This window comes from Mytilus edulis, chromosome 5, assembly GCF_963676685.1.
Source record: "Mytilus edulis chromosome 5, xbMytEdul2.2, whole genome shotgun sequence".
NCBI classification, from domain to species: Eukaryota; Metazoa; Mollusca; class Bivalvia; order Mytilida; family Mytilidae; genus Mytilus; species Mytilus edulis.
Window position 1 is genome coordinate 4,750,262 of NC_092348.1, and position 18,413 is coordinate 4,768,674.

The window sequence follows — 18,413 nt, forward strand, 5'->3', positions numbered from 1 at the left end:
CTGATCCCGAAATTTCGAATATAAAGGCAAGAAATTTCGTAGTCCCGAATTAGACAAAAAAAACCCGTTTTAATGGTCAATAATGTCATATTTGAATATGCGATGTTAATTTTAAGGTTCAAAACTTTTCCATGCATGTTTCATATTATTTATATTTTGTTTATCTGTAAAGAGAACAAGTAAAGTTGGTGAAACAAGAGAATATGCTCCCTAGCTATTCCCAGAACTTGATTTATAGTTTTTGCATTAGTTACAATGAAGTTATATGCAGTACTCAGACCCCCAGAACCCCAGTTGTAACCACAAATAACATTTGTTTACTAGAATTATTCGTCTAAATAAAGGCAACAGTAGTATACCGATGTTCTAAAGTTACCTTCAGTACAGCTTTTCCTTTTTCTGCAAGAGCCTGTTTCTAACCAGAGATCATGATGATTATTGTTATTAGGTTAATGTTTAATTGAGAAACATCAACCGTTGAGATGCTGAGTTATATCTAGCCCAGGAACAATAGGAAGAATAAATTTAAAAGGAATGATGACAAAGAAATTAAGGTTGAGACAGAACAAATTACTATTATATTTTATATTTAATTATCATAAAAAAAATCAAAAAAAATCAGTGTCGACATTTTAGTGACTGAGGCAACACAAATCTCATACAATACTGGCCATGATAATCTGCTGCACAGATTTATTGACAGCAGCACAAAGACATAAAGATATAGGACATCTAGATCTCAAAATAGTACCTTCATACAGGATAGTGGTATACATTAAAAGTGCCAAGATATAAATACTGGTGCATTTGTACATCATTGGAGTCATACCACGATAGAGAAGAGTGTCGAGGATTCAATAAGTGTCATTAGTCACTGCATGTCACGTTTGTCTTTCAATTGTGTTCGCATTTTCCCTTGTTATTGTATAGGTTAAGATTCTATTATCTTCAGGGATTATAGTTGGGAAAAAAGTTCTGTTATTTTTTTATTTTTTTTTATTCTCTCTCTCTCCAAATATGCCTTAATCGGGCTATTTTAGTACATATAGTGGCAGCTGTGAAACAAACAATTTTTTCTCAGGGTCAAAAACAAATTATTTTTTTCTTTTTTTCTCCAAAAACTGGAAACAAACTATTTCCCCCAAAAAAATCTATTGCGTTGTCACAAATGAATCAATCATTGCTCCGCATGCGTTAAAATGGAATGACTGTATTGTAATCTTTTCTCAATTTTGTGGGAGACAACTCGTACTTTACACGAGGCGCTGAGCCTCGTTTCTGCTATTTCTTGGGTGATGGTAGCCATTTTGTAGAAAGAATGACTCGACCTGTCACTGATTTCGGACGATTTTCACACTTCAGTTAAAACCAAATGAAAAAATAGATAGTGTAACTTAAAGATCATACATTTATCAACACATATAAGTCCACTCTTATGATTGTGACCGTCATATAATTGTTATATTTTACCCCGTAATAAGGTGTGGTATGGACTTGAGTGTGCACGGTGTGGATTATCGTAGGAAAAGCGCCAAAAAGTGATCCTGTAACGGAAATATTTTTGGTGCTTGTTATTTACCAGCTTATTTATCAATGTTATAAGTAACTTGGATACAAAATTTATCACTCTTTGAGTCATCTGTGTAGAATATTTTCGTCTAAAGGGTTTTCGAGTTCGGTTCGCAGACTGACCACAAAGAAAAAAATGCCGGCAACCAGTAAAGCCAGAGTGTATGCAGATGTGAATGCATTGAGACCAAGGGAGTATTGGGATTATGAGTCTCATGTCGTTGAATGGGGGTATGTTAATCTAACTTATATGAATGTATATAATGATTAGCTCAAGTCACGGAAACATGAATGATGCAGAAATGATGCATGTTTACGAAATGTTATTGGCAACATACAAGACTTGTTTCAAGGGATATTTTATGAATTGTTCACTTAAATACCTGTTTTTATTTTAGTGTACATCACAAGTGACTGTTGGTGTTACTTCAATATTCAAGAATTAGAAATATTGTTTGTCTTTTTATAGTGGTGTTTATATCTTGTAAATTTTATAAATTTCTGTTTGTGCTGCACCCATGTATAGTCAAACGATGTGATTATTACAATGTAGAAGTGTTATCAGGAGGTCCTGTAAATGTAGTGGTAGGCGTCTCAAACCGGTTCATTTAAGGTTTACATTGGTCATATTACATCAACAGATCAAGGTCATGAGGTGGTCTCAAACCTGGTCCGCCTTAAGTTAATTGTAAATTAATACATCACATTACAGTCGCAGCTAAACAGGGTACTGACAAACCTTTAAAGATTTACAGAGCCCAACTCATAATATGTCTACCACTTGTGATCATTGTTATATGAAGCAATTAAATCAAAATTAGGCCATGGAAAAGAAATTGATGGTTTCCCCTAATAGAAGACAGATGACCAGGAATTCTTCAAATCCCTTTCTAGCATGTGCACCGATTCTGAAAAAAAACCATTTGAACAAATTTATCTTTACTGAAGCTTTATTACATTTTATGTGATCTCCTTGTTTTATTCTTAACCCATTCAACTCTGTACACGCCTGATGACATACATGTAGGCCATCCGTCACTGCTGTTCGTGGAACATGTTACTATCTATGACGATAGATTTTTCCATCCAGACTCATAAGCATTCGGTTTTCATTTGGGTCCTCTCTAATTTTTCGTCATATGAATCGAAGATATACAAAGTCGCATTTGCACTTGAAATGGGGGAATTTTAATGGTAAAAGCATGCAGTAGAAGAGAAATAGAAACAAATATTTTGACAAAATGCAAAGGGCGGGATTTGAAAAAGACTATTAATATGGAAATATTTCAGCATTTATATGGGGAATCTGCCATCGAGGAATAGTTAAGAGGTTTCCCATTATCTCAATGTGTTTAATTACATTCAATTCATGTGGGAATTATGATTTGATCCAACAGTACGAGACGTAGAAAAAGGGGGGAAAACAGAGGTTAACTGAAATTTTGAGGACGGAGCGGAGCCACTTATTAGCACCAACTTTTACATTATAAGTTGTATATTCCAGTATGGTGCACTACAATGTACGCTACAGAATCAAGGAACTAGTGTCTTATTTAGAAACAACAAAATAAATGAAGATTAAAAGTTGTTTTTATTCAAAATTCAACACAAATACAATAATTTACACCTTTTACCTGTTAATTACCTGAAATTGCAGGTAGCTTGATGAAAATATTCCATGATTTAACTTTGTATCTCTAATAATAAAAAAGATGCAGCAGTCTGAAAAGGAATATACTATTTCAATAAATGAACACAAAAAAAATGGAGCAGCAGCGGTACTGAAGATATCAGGTCCGTTCGCGCCCAATACACTTTCGCACCCTACAGGTTCGCACCTCGCATGTTTGCACCCAAGGTCCTTTCGCACTCTTTTTTGTGCATAAACATGTACATTTACATGCAAGTCTGAAAATGTCCCAGAGTGCACCATTTTTTATGTTCTTGTATGAAGTTGAAAAAAAACTTTCCTGGAATCTGATCTGGTATTGCATTTGTCTACATTTATGGTTTAATATAGTGGGTATTAATTTGTTAAAGTTTTATTTGTCAGTCAATTGTCTCTTTTAGTTAAATATGTTTATACTCCATTTTACACATTTTTTGTTGGCCATTTTCTGCATTCAGCCAGTGGTATAACAAAAAGAGCCTGTTATAAATAGAATACATCTAAGTAATTGAAAATGTAATTTCAACAATTTTCAGTGAAACTTCTTCTGAATGGGACATTGATTTGGAATTTTCAGAAAGAAAGTTAAGAGAATAGACCAATTCCCAGTTGCAAAACCCCAACATCCCTTCCATGCAAGAAATATCCATGGTATAAATGCAAATAAATTAAAAAAAAATACGAGTTAGCAAATACAAATACAAATAATTTTATTTTGCAATGAGCGCCTCAAAGGAGCAGAAATAATAAATCCAATACAAGCACAAATTATACAAAACATAAAATTCAATATGGATTGGTTCAATATTGATTAAGTTATTAATATTGATATACAGTTTGGCATAGGGAGGGAACATGCAAACATGTGCATATAGCAATGAAATAATAGTTAGCAATTGACTATCTAGTGAAATACAAATTGTAATGGACGTAGTAGTATGTTTGCTCGGCTGAAACATAACAACAGTGAACATCTGTTATTTGCTTGTTGAGGTTATGACCATTAATTGAACTTATTATTATTCCTTGTCATTTATTATGTATTTCAGTCAACAAGATGATTATCAGATTGTCAGGAAACTTGGCAGAGGAAAGTACAGTGAAGTCTTTGAAGCTGTCAACATCACAAATAATGAAAAATGTGTCATCAAAATTTTAAAGGTATGGTATTCATATACATATTCATACATGTCAGCCAGGACTCTCGGTTATAAAATTACACCCAAAATTTGTGCTTGAAACATCAAATCCAGCATTTTGATTGGTTGAATCCTGAGTCTGAGTACGAAAATCATATTAAATTTTTTTTATGACTGGAAGGGTTGTCAAACTACAAAGTGGATATTGGTATTTACTGCTTGACTGTTAAACACACACAAAAGAAGTACAAAAATGTAACTACATGTAAGAGCAAAGACTGGTAGGCCCATAAGCCAAAATAATAACATATCTTAGATTCTTCCTGTTTGTGCCTCTTATTTGTTGTTGTTGATAATTAAAGATTCATTAGCAAATACATTAAAGTTATGAGGTATGGTTTGATTGCAAATGTGACAGCTAGTCAATATTCATCAGAGACCATAGAAATAGGATGTTAACAACTGCAAGGGGCTACATGTCTACCAATAATGTGCAAAACCCACACAAATTAGTTAGCTATATAAGGCCCTGCATGACAAAATACTGTTATTTTATTCAGTGTTTTCAATGACATGTATGATACATTTTGTGTTATTGTGTTTATTGGTTTTTTTTCAGCCGGTAAAAAAGAAGAAAATAAAGAGAGAGATAAAGATTTTGGAAAATCTGCGTGGTGGAACTAATATAATATCGCTAATGGCGATTGTTAAAGACCCAGTAGTAAGGAAAATGTTAGGGGGATAATCCAATTGAAGAATTTAACTTTTTGTTTACATTAATTCTAAGAGATTATTTTGTCCGTACATATCTCAAATGGTTAGACCTGACAACTTGGAAGAAAATTATATCGGACTTGATTCAAAAAGATATTATACTGATGCAATGATTCAGGCTAAGTATAATTTTGATAGGCCAATATTAAGAAAGATGTGGTAAGATTGCAAATGAGACAACTCTCCACAAGCGACCAAATGAGTCTGAAATTAACAGCCTTCAACAATAAACTTAGCCCATACTGTATAGTAATCACTAATGTAAAACAATTCAAACAAGAAAACTAACAGCCTGTTCCACAAACAAATATCTGTTTATACCGTATCTTCGTGTGACTTTTCCCTTGAATTCCTGAACTTATTCAATGTTCTGAAGTGCAGCCTGGGGTATTGTATTTTATAAAGGTTTGTTATAACACATTTATTTGAAAGTCAACCAAATGAATAATATTTCTATCCAAACAAATAGGTCCAATGAATGTTATTTAAAAAAAAAGTTCAACTGGCTTCTACATTTTTATGCCCCACCTACGATAGTAGAGGGCCATTATGTTTTCTGGTCTGTGCGTCTGTTCGTCTGTCTGTACGTCCGTTCGTCCGTCTGTCCCGCCTCAGGTTAAATTTATTGGTCAAGGTAGTTTTTGATGAAGTTGAAGTCCAATCGACTTCAAACTTGGTACACATGTTCCCCATGATATGATCTTTCTAATTTTAATGCCAAATTAGAGATATTACTCCAATTTCACGGTCCAATGAACATAGAAAATGATAGTGCGAGTGGGGCATTTGTGTACTGAGGACACATTCTTGTTTAACACAATGTTTTAAGGAACAACCAGTTTACTTTCACTGCACCAACCTTTGGTCCCTGTACCTGATAGAAATGGATGCAATGCAGATGCATATATTTTGCTCTTTTTCTATTTGTAGGAAATATGTAACATTGCTATAAATGTCTGTCAGTTTCTTGGGAATCATTCAAACAAAGATTTGATTAAAATTGGTTCAGTTCTTAAAAGAGATTTTGATGAGTGAAGTCAAGGCATAAGCTCATGCAAGTTTAATTGAGTCAAAACTTGTATAGAAAATTAATCTATTGAATGGATATCAATACACCCAAGTTGGCCTCAAACTATCTGTCTTATCTTGTGAGTGATTTATACATGCAGTAAAACAAGGAGCCTCTAAAATTAAGACAAACATTCTACATTCTACATTGAAATAATATGCACAATAGGTTGCTGAAAGTTTATTAAAAAAACCAAGTTTTCAGATATTTTGATTTGTGTATTGTATTGACTGCCATATGATTGCCATATGATTAATTGTGTCTTCTTTTCTTTGCAGTCAAGAACACCAGCATTGGTATTCGAACATGTAAACAATACAGACTTTAAAGTTAGTAGAGACCATTAGTTATTCTTTGATTCTGATTTAAATAAGTGTGACAGATTATTATCAGGCACCATTGTTTTACCATGATACAAGAGTTTAAACTAATAAAAAAGACCTTATGGTATATAATCAGTTAAAGCTAATACTAAAATCTGGCATTAATAATACCAGCAACATCACACATAGTTTATCTCTTAACTACAACTGAAAAGGTGTGGCTATTTGTAGGAATTTTTCCTGAAGTTTTACTAAAACCAGTTCAACTTTTCCTCCTTATTGACATAAAGTTAAAAATTCACTTGTTTGTGTCCATCTTGTACATCATAAGACTCTGAGCTCATTCATATATTCATTATTCTCAGCTTCAATATTTTTTTCAAGAATGTCTATATTTCAAAAACAAGTTTACATGAAGTCGTCACATTTAATAGTGAATTAATCTCTAAGGAGTAGTCTGACAGTGAAACATGCCCTTTGCATCATTGTCAAGTTTATTAAACAGTATAATTTTACATGATCTTTTTTCATTTCAGCAATTGTATCAGACATTTACAGATTATGACATCAGATTTTATTTATTTGAATTACTCAAGGTCAGTATAGAAATTCAAAGCTGAAATATAACATTGTTATTTCATTTTATAATTCACTAAAACTTGAAATTTACTGCTGACAGAAACCGCTCTCATTTGAAAAAAGTCCTTGCCAAGCAGTTATAGTTTCAATTAAAAGTGAATAATTTCTAAAGATATTTCCATTGGAAGTTAATAGGAGAAACTGAGTTATAACTTTTTCAATTTACTCGTGATTACTGTACAGAAGAAACATAAGATTGGTAAAACTAAACCCCACAAAAATAGGAATTGGGCTAAATATGCAATTTCAAATTGCAAGCGACATTAAATTGTCATGTGGTCGTGAGTGTTTAACCTGTTTATCTCATGTATCTCCTTTCAGGCATTAGATTATTGTCACAGTATGGGTATAATGCACAGAGATGTCAAACCACATAATGTTATGATAGATCATGAAACTAGAAAGGTGAGTCGTAGTAGAGAGTAGTGGACTAAGCAGTTTCTATGTTATGGCAACACAATATGTCATACAAGTTGCATACATTACACTAATTGTATCTCAACTATATAAGTACAGGATGCATTGCGATATTTGTCTGTTTGTTCAACAAAGATTTTTTGCCACTTTTCTTAAAAACTGTATAATGATTCACATTTGGTTGCAGCTTGACTATGATGATATATGTGTGAGAACCTTTTGTAAATGTCAGATACTGTCTATTTACAAGTGAGGGTATGCATAGCAGAACAACACATAGATTTGAGAAGATGTGATATGAGTGCCGATGAGACAACTCTCCATCCAAATTACAATTTGTAAAAGAAAAATTATAGGTGAAAGTACAGTCTTTAACACAGAGCCTCGGCTCACATCAAACGGCAAGCTATAAACGTTTTAAACATACGATTGTAAGAATTGAGTAAACCAATAGAAGTCTTCATCCTGAATGATTTTCTTTTCCTGCAGATCCAAATTATGTTTTTATACTTTGTTACTTTGTCACTTAAATATTTATAATTCTCCAATAGGAACATATAAATTATTTTGAATGAATTGTTTCTACAGCTACGACTTATAGACTGGGGTTTAGCCGAATTTTATCATTGTGGAATGGAATACAATGTAAGAGTAGCCTCTAGATATTTTAAAGGTCCAGAATTATTACTTGACTATCAGGTAAGTGAAACACAAAAATATTTATGTTATTTGTTGGGTTTGTCACAAATTACAAATTTCAGAAATAATATAAAAATTTAGAAATAACCATCTGTCATTATCTTCATTTTATTTTGCTTAGGTGAACATGAAATAGGATCTCATTTGCAGTTTTAATGACACTGGTCAGAAATCTACATTGTGTTATTGGTTGTATTGGGTAAAGATTGTATGAAATGCAATCAAAACCCTATGTTACTGACTTGATATCTAAATCTTCCAAGGCTTATCACTACCTTTTTGATACACAAAATATAGTGCATTGATCATAATATTATATACATCCTATCTATGAACATTTCCAGAAATTTATCAATGTAATATATGCTCAGATATTCAAGTTCCAAAAGGATGTTACACCTGTCAGGAAAATTACATAACTTTGGTAAGGTGCAGGAATTTAATATATGTTCTAAAAATATAAATGATGTCATTGTTAAAATCATCTTTAAAAATTGAAGTTATCTCCCATTGTCCAGAATTGTAGTTGAATCAACTATTGAATCAACTACAACCAATGCTTTATTGACACTGCAATATTTAATTTTACTTCCCACTGATAAAATTAACTCAATCTTTACCCTTCTGTGCATACAAGAACTTGATTGTTATTAGCAGTTAGTTTCTTCATTTCAAATGTACAGTTCTCTATTGTAGTTAAACATGTTTTTTTCTTCATTTCAGATGTATGATTATTCATTAGACATGTGGAGTCTAGGATGTATGTTTGCTAGTATGATTTTTAGAAAAGAACCATTTTTTCATGGTCATGATAACTATGATCAGGTTTGTTTTAGAGTGTATTTTATATTGGAAATAAAAGTCAGAGTATCTATGAGGTATACATGGATGACACAACTACTGTGGAAGTACGCAAATTTATGGGTATCAATTTTCGTGGTTTGAGCAATATTTACATGTTTGTGGGTTTTTAAATTTCGTGGATTTTAGTTTTCTAAACAAAAAATTAAAGCCTTTAGAAACGGTGGTTACAAATAGTCTGGATTGAGGAAATTGAAAAGTTGACTTTGACCCGTGTAAATCATATAGATAACACCTAATTAACCCATGATAAAGTGATCAACAGATTAAAGACCATCAAAGGTGTTAATAAGGCAATAAACATTTCACCTAAAGAAAACAGTAACATAAACAAATGCTATAAACGGATCTTGAATTGTCAAATAATTCTTGTCAAAATCAGTCCCAGCATGAAATTATAATTCCCATATGTACGAGAACTATGAGGATATAAAATGAACACTTAATCATACTAGCATATCAATACTGGAAATCTGACTTTCATCGATCAAAAATATTTTTTAAGAGAATTAAAAGATCAAAGTTGTACACTTTAGATTATTAAAGATTAAATGGGTATAATCCTGCATGTGGATGTAGTACTGTGACTGCTATTAAAGTATTCTCAGATTTGGCTTTATTCAATATATTCACTAGATCATATCAGTAGTCAAAACTACCGATGGGGATCTTTCTGTGTCTTGATTTGGACAATGGTTGTTTATTTCGTTGGACACTTAAATTCATGGATAAAGTCATCCACGAAAATTGGTACCCCACAAATAAAAGTACTTTCAAAGTACCAAACAACAAATATAATCAAGCCATGCTAAGGACAATAAACAGTCTTGTTGAAGGTCATACAGTGACCTGTAAGTGCTAACATTTATTTAATTTGGTCTCTGGTAGAGAGTTGTCTCATAGGCAATCATACCACACACATCTTCTTATTTTTATACTCTACAAAATACTGGTGTTTAAAGTTTATTTAAAAATTTTGAAATATTTATTTAATTTACTAAAGCTAAGGTACAACTGATACTGTGATCAGATGTAACAAAAAATAAACTGCCAATGACTGGCAAAGTAAAAAGTCTCAGTTCTGTCTCGATGCACAGTATAAACAACAGAATCAAGTGTTCAAATGAAAAATAGTGGTAAACCGTAAATAACATGTTAGTGTTCAGGATGGTACAATTAACCTATAAGGTTCCTTTGTAGTATTTATTTATCAACCAACATAACTAGCTCTTAAACAATATTGCTTACACTCTACAAGAAATGACATTGCTATTATCATCCAGCAACAATTTTGCACAATGAAACACTTTCACTTTGTCATACAGTGTGAAATGAGGTAAAAAAAACCTGAAATGTTTATTTTTCTTGTAGCTTGTACGAATAGCTAAAGTATTAGGAACAGATGAATTGTATGCATACATAGAAAAGTATCAAATAGATCTAGATCCCAGATTTAATGATATATTAGGAAGGTATGTACAAATTTTAATTTGATTTCCTGTTATATCATTATTGTAGATTTATTGTTTGTTCTTTTTCACTGAACCCCTTTTAATATGAGTGATTTATATTAAAGTCTTAGAGGGAAACATGCATTATTATTATTCTAATATAGATAACAATCTCAAAGTAACTGGGAGCAGTTTATGTTCATTAGTAGGAACAATCTTGAAATATTTTTGGAACATGTAGCTTTGCCTTACAACACTAATTGACTATTTTTATTTGCAGGCATTCACGAAAACGATGGGAAAGATTTGTACATTCTGAAAATCAACATTTAGTAAGTCCTGAAGCATTGGACTTTTTAGATAAATTATTGCGATATGATCATCTCGACAGATTAACGGCTAGGGCAGCAATGGAACACCCATATTTTTGTAAGTTATAGTTTAATATGCATTAGCTTTAAATATGAATTAACATATAATATAGAAAAGAACCTACAAAAATACAACTTATCTTTCCAAATCTTTTTTACACCTTGAAATGTAGGAATTACTCTATTCTTTATACTAATAAAACAGTTCAGTTTAAATACTGTTGCAGCTCTTCTATAAAAGCATGCAAAACAAAACTTTGATCAACTTGCTTGCTATGTTTGCTTGGATGTTTCCAAACAATAGGTAGGTGGAGCGTCAGTCTGTTTTATATATATATTGGGATTTGATTGGACAATAAAAATTGACATGAAATGAAATTAATCTTTATTGTCCAATCAAATTCCAGTATATAGACAGACCAAACCAGACTTCATAGCAAGCTGGTTGATCAAAGGTTTGCTTTGCATGCTTTATATAAGAGCTGTAATGTTGATAAAAATTAATTCTGTGATATACAAACTTGTGTTAAAGCCAAAGAAAAGGAAACATGTGATTTATCTAGACAGAAAAGATAGTTTCTTTAAGTGAGACTTATTCCAAAAGTAACTTTTTCTTGTTGTCAAGCTAGCTAAGAGTCCCTGCTATTACTTAAAATCACTGTAAAGTTCCTGTAAAATTTGACATCTCAATTTAGAAAAAAAAGTATGTCATTTTTAATAAGTTATTGTTGATCAACGTCAGAAGGTTATTTTGGATCAGATCTGGGGTTATTAGGAGACAAAATTAAGCTACATAGTGTAAATAGGTTTATTGACCAGATGCAATATGGAATTCACCTTTGTGAGCTTTAGAATTTTGTGACATGTGAGTTGAGATTTTATGAATATTGACCTGTTGTCGCCATGCAACAATCTATTTTGTGAAGGACATTTATACTTATGATATTGAAATTTAAAGGAATGCCTAATATCCTGGAATACCAGACAAATAATGTTTAAAAAAGCATATCAAAGAGACAATACAAGATATTCATTAAAGAAAGATAGAAAAGACTTTTTCAAAGACCCACAAAAACCATTTGAATATTTTAAACTGTAGAATGTGTTTATATGATGAGATTAGTGCACTAGAGTTACTTTCCCTGAAATAAATCATTAATTGTTGATCAGCCTATATTTTAAATTTATATAATTTGTTTGAACAGATCCCATAGTAAAAGAGCAAGGAAGAATATCCTCATCAATGTCAGGGCACAATTCACCGACACCTGTACCTAATCAAGGAACAATCGGAGGTATACCCCGATAACATATAGTTGTGTATATATAAACTGTGATACTGGACTACCATTACAATCATATACAGCCTTAATTACTGCACAGTAATGTCTCCCAGAAGGACATAATGTTTTGTTCCAAGTCCATGTTTTTCGCCATTTGACACTGAAAAAAAGACTTGCTAATTTTATAATTTTATAATGTGTCTAGAAAAATGAATGAAATGAATTGAAGTAAGATTATAGTTTATTTGTCATTTCTTTTCCCCTTTTAAATAGTTTCTTGACATAAAACAAAATTTTTGGGGAACAAGTCCACCTGCAAATGTAAACTTGAAGAATGTGAGGGTAAGCTGGTGCAATATGCTTTCTTTAATCACTCAGCTGATTGCATTGTTTGATTAATTAGAATAGAATTGTGTGTTGCATCCTTGTTACTTTTGTTCGCTATTTAGAAAAGGTGGCATTATCTTATTTGCTCAGCATGAGTTTTGCCATTTTATAAGCTTTATTTTTTTAATTGTGTAAACAAAGACTTGTAATCTTCAAATTTCAGCTTATAGGAAAGTTCTGGTTTACAAAAATAAAATGTTTATTAAATTTACTGACACATACACATTCATAGAAGGTTTAGTCTAATAAATAAAATTTGACAGTTTAAAAATGTTAGAGGTTGAAGTTTATTTCATATTAAATGGAAATTACCTCAGAAAAATAGTAAAGATATCAGGATTTTTGCAAAAAGCATTTTCAAGGGCAATCATTGTGGAATAGACAACTTTCGAGTTCGATGCATTTCCGTCAAAAACTCTGGTTTTAGTGAACGTCATTTGTGCGTTTAGGGGCGTCGTCACTTCCGTTTCAATGTTGAGCGAGTGGTTGGAAAACTATAATTCTATATTTTACGAATTATTCAGCCAAATTAAATTCTCAAAATTGACAATCAGCACTGCTGTCATTAGGGAATTGTCATTAAGTACCTACAGAACAACCATTATTTCTAGTTTATCCTGCACAACGACAATCACTAAGATGCTTGATGAACGTAAGTAGTGCAGGGATACAGGCGATCCCCTCTATCTGGTAAATGATGTCATAAAGGCGCGCATAATTGACGAGTTTTTGCCGGTGACGGATGAACTCGAAAGTGGTCTATTGAATTCAGTACAATGAAAATTTGAGAAAAGTAATATTTTTAATAAATTTAACAGCTTTTCATATTAAATTAAGTTTGTACTATAAGGTAGAGAATCAAATCAAACAATATTGTGCAAGAATCGAAAGAACCATTTACAAAATCTTTCTTGTAGTGAGCTTAATTTTTGATTGTGCTATTTTATATTTGATGATTGATAGTTATATTCATTAACAATGTGAGAAAACAGAAAATTAGAGGTTTCTGGTCAGTAATTTGATTTATATGTCAAACACAATTGTATTGAATATTTTTAAGGAATAAAAAAAAAACCTCTTCACTATTTAGGGCTGTTTTATTTGATCATATGTATAGTTCTAAGAATTAACTGATGAGAAATGCATGGAAGATTTTTGTTTGTGTATGGATATCCCATTACCAGACTTCTATTCCTGTATACCATGATTTTTTTTTGAAACTTCCATAAATTCTACATCAGTCCTAAGAATCTTACTGCTAACCAAGTTGTAGTCAAATTAAGGTTTTAAAATACATTTGGATTAGAGTGATTCAATTTTTCAAAAAACAAAATACTATTTTCTGCTTCAGTGTTTCATAAAATGTAAATAAACTAACATGTTTGAATAAGGAAGATTTTTAAAAACTCATCACATATTTCAGTGCTTAAACGTGTGTTAGAAATGTCACCATACTAACATGCCAGATTTTGAAGATTTGAGGACTAATTAAGAAGATCTTGACTTTGATGCTTATTTGCTTGTTAGTGAATGATTTTGTGCATGCTAGTATAATATATACAGAACAATAACCATATCCTTCTTTTCTGCTCTTTTCTGCCTACAGGTGCTACCATGAACAGTACTGCAGCTGTAAACAGTTCACCTGTCATCACCCCCAGTATGTCGCCCCTTCCTAACAGTACAGCTGCCACTGCGGCCACCGCCCAATCTTAGTGCTATATATGTCTGCTTGGGCTTGATACGTGTCTATTGTGATAACTAAAACTTTGCCATCAGCTACAGGGAACGCCTGGTGATGATGACGAATATTTATTAGTGAGCTGGTGTTGTGTCGACTTAATGCAAATTGTGATGACCTGAACAAATCAACAGGGCAATAGCAATACAAAGATAAACATGTCATTTGTTCACCTGTTATCATTCATATTATAGGGTAACGATACTCGCCCAGCGGCAAAACTGTTTCTTCTCAAATATATTACTCATGTTTCTGAAAGCTAAATAAGACATTTTAATTGTTTTATTGAATAAAGGACTATTTTTTTGCCAAAAAAGATTGAAAGAAAAGATGTTAACTTTCTTACTTTTATCAGTAATCATAAGTAGTGGTTTGAAAAATGGGGTTAAATCATTTAACATATAGAGTATTTTGTTTTTTTACTTTTTCACATAGTACATGATATTAAATCAATGGAAAGATAATATTGTCTCTTCAACAGCATTGTTTATGTCAATTAGTTTGTTCATTTATGATGTATGATTTGTTTGATGATTTTATAATTTATGTCTTGACAAGTGCTAAAATTGAACCTGATATTTTCAGTTTTTTTGAAGGAATAGAACATAATAAAGATTAAATATATTCCCAAGCATAATTGAAAAGAGTGTAGCCGAATACTGATATGGGCTGTATGTTTTTCATAAATGTCTTGTGACATTATGCATTCAATAAGATCAGGTATTTACTTCTATCAGTAAAAAATACATTAAATTGTGATTTAAATACACACAAGAGAGGGCTAGAGAAAATGCAAGAAAATCGGACGATTTTGATTGATTTCATAACTTCTGAGATTTTCGGTTATTGTTACTCTGAACTTGGCTTGTTATTTTTTTTTATGAAAGACACATAGGGATTTGTTTTCAATAGTAGAGATCCCTTAAACTTTAGCAAAGTGACTTGCACCATACAGGAAATCACAAAAAAAGAGAGATAAAATGATACAAGTTGGATATGTATGTATTATAGTAGGTAGCGAAAATGTAATAAATACTGTTGCCATAAAAAAAAAAAAATATTGGTGCAAAGCTTTATATACATCACCTGTCTAACAGGTGCTTACTTGTGTGTATCTGGAAAAGGTTTGAAATTGATTTACAGAGCTGTTGAGAAAAGTGAGAGGCAATGTGTCCAGCAAGATGTATGCATTTGTAGCTTCTCCTTAGTTCTTTTCCCACTTTTGATATTTCCCTGTTCAATACAGTGCACCTTTTGTCAGACATAAGGCCGGGGCATCGATTGAGTGACCTTTGAAAATTCTACACATGTTTAACATCTGATTATATTTAGTCTAAAAGATATTTATTTTCATACCAATGTCTTCTAAAACGGTCTTCTGGGAATGGTTGGTAAACATGTTTGTTAAAATATTTGATACATAATTTGAATTAACAATGAACTTGAATAACACGCTTTAAACTGAATGCAGATATCAAATATAAATTTTATATGGCAGACAATATTGAATCAGTATCAATCAAGACACCTCTGTTGAGATTTGATAAGGTGTTAGATATTGCCAAAGCGAGTTATGTACTTACAACAAGTTTGATGCTGCTGTGTTTATGTAATACAGATTTTTGGTTTTTATAAATCTTGTACAACAATACCTGATTTTAATATCATCTGACATGGTCGGCTGATACATAATGATTGCCATTGTATTACACATTAACTTCACCTGTATGTACAACTAGGTATATTATAAAGCTTGATAAAGACGGGAATGTTTTAGGTCTAATGAATTTAAGAATGAAAAGGTATTATTACTAATTATGATTTTAATTGCTGTTATATAATATTGTAAAGCAGGTCTCATTGGAATTATAATGTCTTTCAGTTTACAATGTATAGTTTATCATCACTGTATCGTTTGACTCTCACAGATCTGTTTTCATATAAATATTCTCATCATGTTGTTTATGACTGGTTAATATCTGCATCAGAAAAGAACATTCACATTAGCATTCGACTGTACACATTGAGTCTAATTTATGCTGACTTTTATGAATGGTCTCGGGGGAGAAATGCATAAATATATTCATAAGATGAGGTTAATGAAAAATAAATGATTTAGATAATAATAAAAAAAACAAATCATATTATAAATATAGCAAGAGAGACCAGGGAAAAATCATTTGAAGGAGCATTTATTGATGAAGATTATAGCTGTAATGATATGTTTGTGACAGTTGAGTGAGACTCCAAAGATCCTTACAAAGAAAGTTTGATTAGCTGGCAATGCATATAAATGTTTGATATTGTTCTTAAAAAAGTTTTATAATTGAAGATTATAACAAACATCAGTCCGAAGCACAACCTTTTGGTATAGATCTGAAAAAAAATTTTGGCAATTATTTAACAGTGCATTTATCAGTCATAGGACTTTGAATTGATAATCTCGATAACTCAAATTCTCCTTCACAAATATTGTGCTTGGGGGAAAACAGCTTTAACAATATATTCTATATGAAATTGTGTATTTACATCATGATGAACAATTATATTGTCAGTATTAGAATATCCTGTGAAAAAAGTACTTCAAATAAGGGTATTGTCTCTTTTAATTCAGTGGTGACAAGTTATTGTTAATTTTTTGAATGATTGCTCTGTTTTTTCATAATTTACTGTTTTGTTACTTATTTCCATCATACCTAATTTAATTATTTCACATGTTGCCCCAGAAATGAGAGTTGTCCTTTTATTTTTTATTGTCATGTGGAAAAAGGGATTCAGTTTATTTCTTGTTGTAGACAAATTTTCCTTTTGACATTTCACTTGTGTTGTTTGTTTCTTTTGTCTTGTTTACATGAAATTTCATTTGTATAAAACATTAAACCATGTGTATTTAAAATTAATTTGAAATTGTTTTTGATAAAATTTGTCTAAAAAAAAGACATTCAGTTTAGTAAGTTTAAATGTAATATGTTTTTTTGTATTGTTCATTTGTGAAATGAACATGAAATGAATTTGTCTACAACAACAGAATGTTAATTTCAATCTGAAGTTGTCTCCCATGCAGATATTGCAAGGGAGATAATTATGAATATTATCTCCCTTTCTTTATATAAGGTCAAAGTTGAGATGACTGGTTGAAGATTTATAATTTGATTCTGGTGCGTGTCATATCATAGAATACTTTTATATGTAAAGGTAGATGAACTAGCTGTGGTTCATGTCTACCTATTGCCAAGTCAAATATGAAACATTTAATAAAGTTCACTCTTGTTTTTTATGGCCAAACTTGAACTTGATGAATAGTCCTAAAAAAATATCTGACTGTAATAAAAGGTACACGGTAATGTTGAGAATTCAAATGAGAAAAACCATGAAAAAAGGTATGAATTTCTTGTAGTACTATTAAGCTGTGAAAATAGTACACATGGTCATTATGAATTGATGCAAACTTTTATTAGATGTGCCAACTAAGGATATTGCCAATTTAGCCCAGATTTAGTGATCGATGAGCATGGAAAGTATAATTAGATGTGAAGAACTTGTCTAGTTAATGTGGGTTTTGTGAATATAAGATCATGAAGTTGAATGCTTTCTTCACATAAATTGAACTGTAGGGCACGAAATGTCCAACTGTTAATATTATCCTTTAACCTTAATGAGACATTTTAGTCGGACCAGACTAAAACAGTTTACAGCAGATATCAGCTAGTAAAATCTGAAAAGAGGATCGACAAATGGGATCATTGGTTGTTAGCATTTGCAATACAACAGTTACCTATTAGCAGGCTATCAACAGACTTGAGAACATTGATATGGGTCTTCGACAAGCAATGTCCATGAAATTTCCAAACATGTGCTATAGAAGCAAAGATTGTATAAATTTTTATATTACCACAAAAACAAATTTTGCGTTGTATATTGGTATCACATCGTCCGCATCTTCCGAAGACTCTCAGTTTCCAAACAATAACTTAAGTTTAAGTTATGGGATCTCTATGAAATTTAAACACAAGGTTTGAAA

At 31.6% G+C, this 18,413-nt stretch overlaps 1 protein-coding gene across 1 annotated transcript; it reads left to right on the forward strand.

Moving 5' to 3' along the window:
• The first annotated feature begins 1,217 nt into the window (after window positions 1-1,217).
• LOC139522802 (casein kinase II subunit alpha) lies at window positions 1,218-17,651 on the forward strand. The gene is made up of 12 exons (XM_071316366.1): window positions 1,218-1,800; window positions 4,288-4,399; window positions 4,997-5,098; window positions 6,499-6,549; window positions 7,080-7,139; window positions 7,504-7,587; window positions 8,188-8,298; window positions 9,022-9,123; window positions 10,531-10,631; window positions 10,891-11,039; window positions 12,187-12,276; window positions 14,258-17,651. The coding sequence occupies exons 1-12, from the start codon at window positions 1,706-1,708 to the stop codon at window positions 14,365-14,367; spliced, it is 1,167 nt and encodes a 388-aa protein (XP_071172467.1). The 5' UTR covers window positions 1,218-1,705; the 3' UTR covers window positions 14,368-17,651.
• Window positions 17,652-18,413: the final 762 nt, after the last annotated feature.

Excerpts from the sequence above, each read along its gene's own strand:
- LOC139522802 (XM_071316366.1), top strand. The coding sequence starts at position 1,706 with ATGCCGGCAACCAGTAAAGCCAGAGTGTATGCAGATGTGAATGCATTG. Across the intron at positions 4,400-4,996 it reads GTGTCATCAAAATTTTAAAG|CCGGTAAAAAAGAAGAAAAT; the intron begins GTATGGTATTCA and ends GTTTTTTTTCAG. Across the intron at positions 6,550-7,079 it reads TAAACAATACAGACTTTAAA|CAATTGTATCAGACATTTAC; the intron begins GTTAGTAGAGAC and ends TTTTCATTTCAG.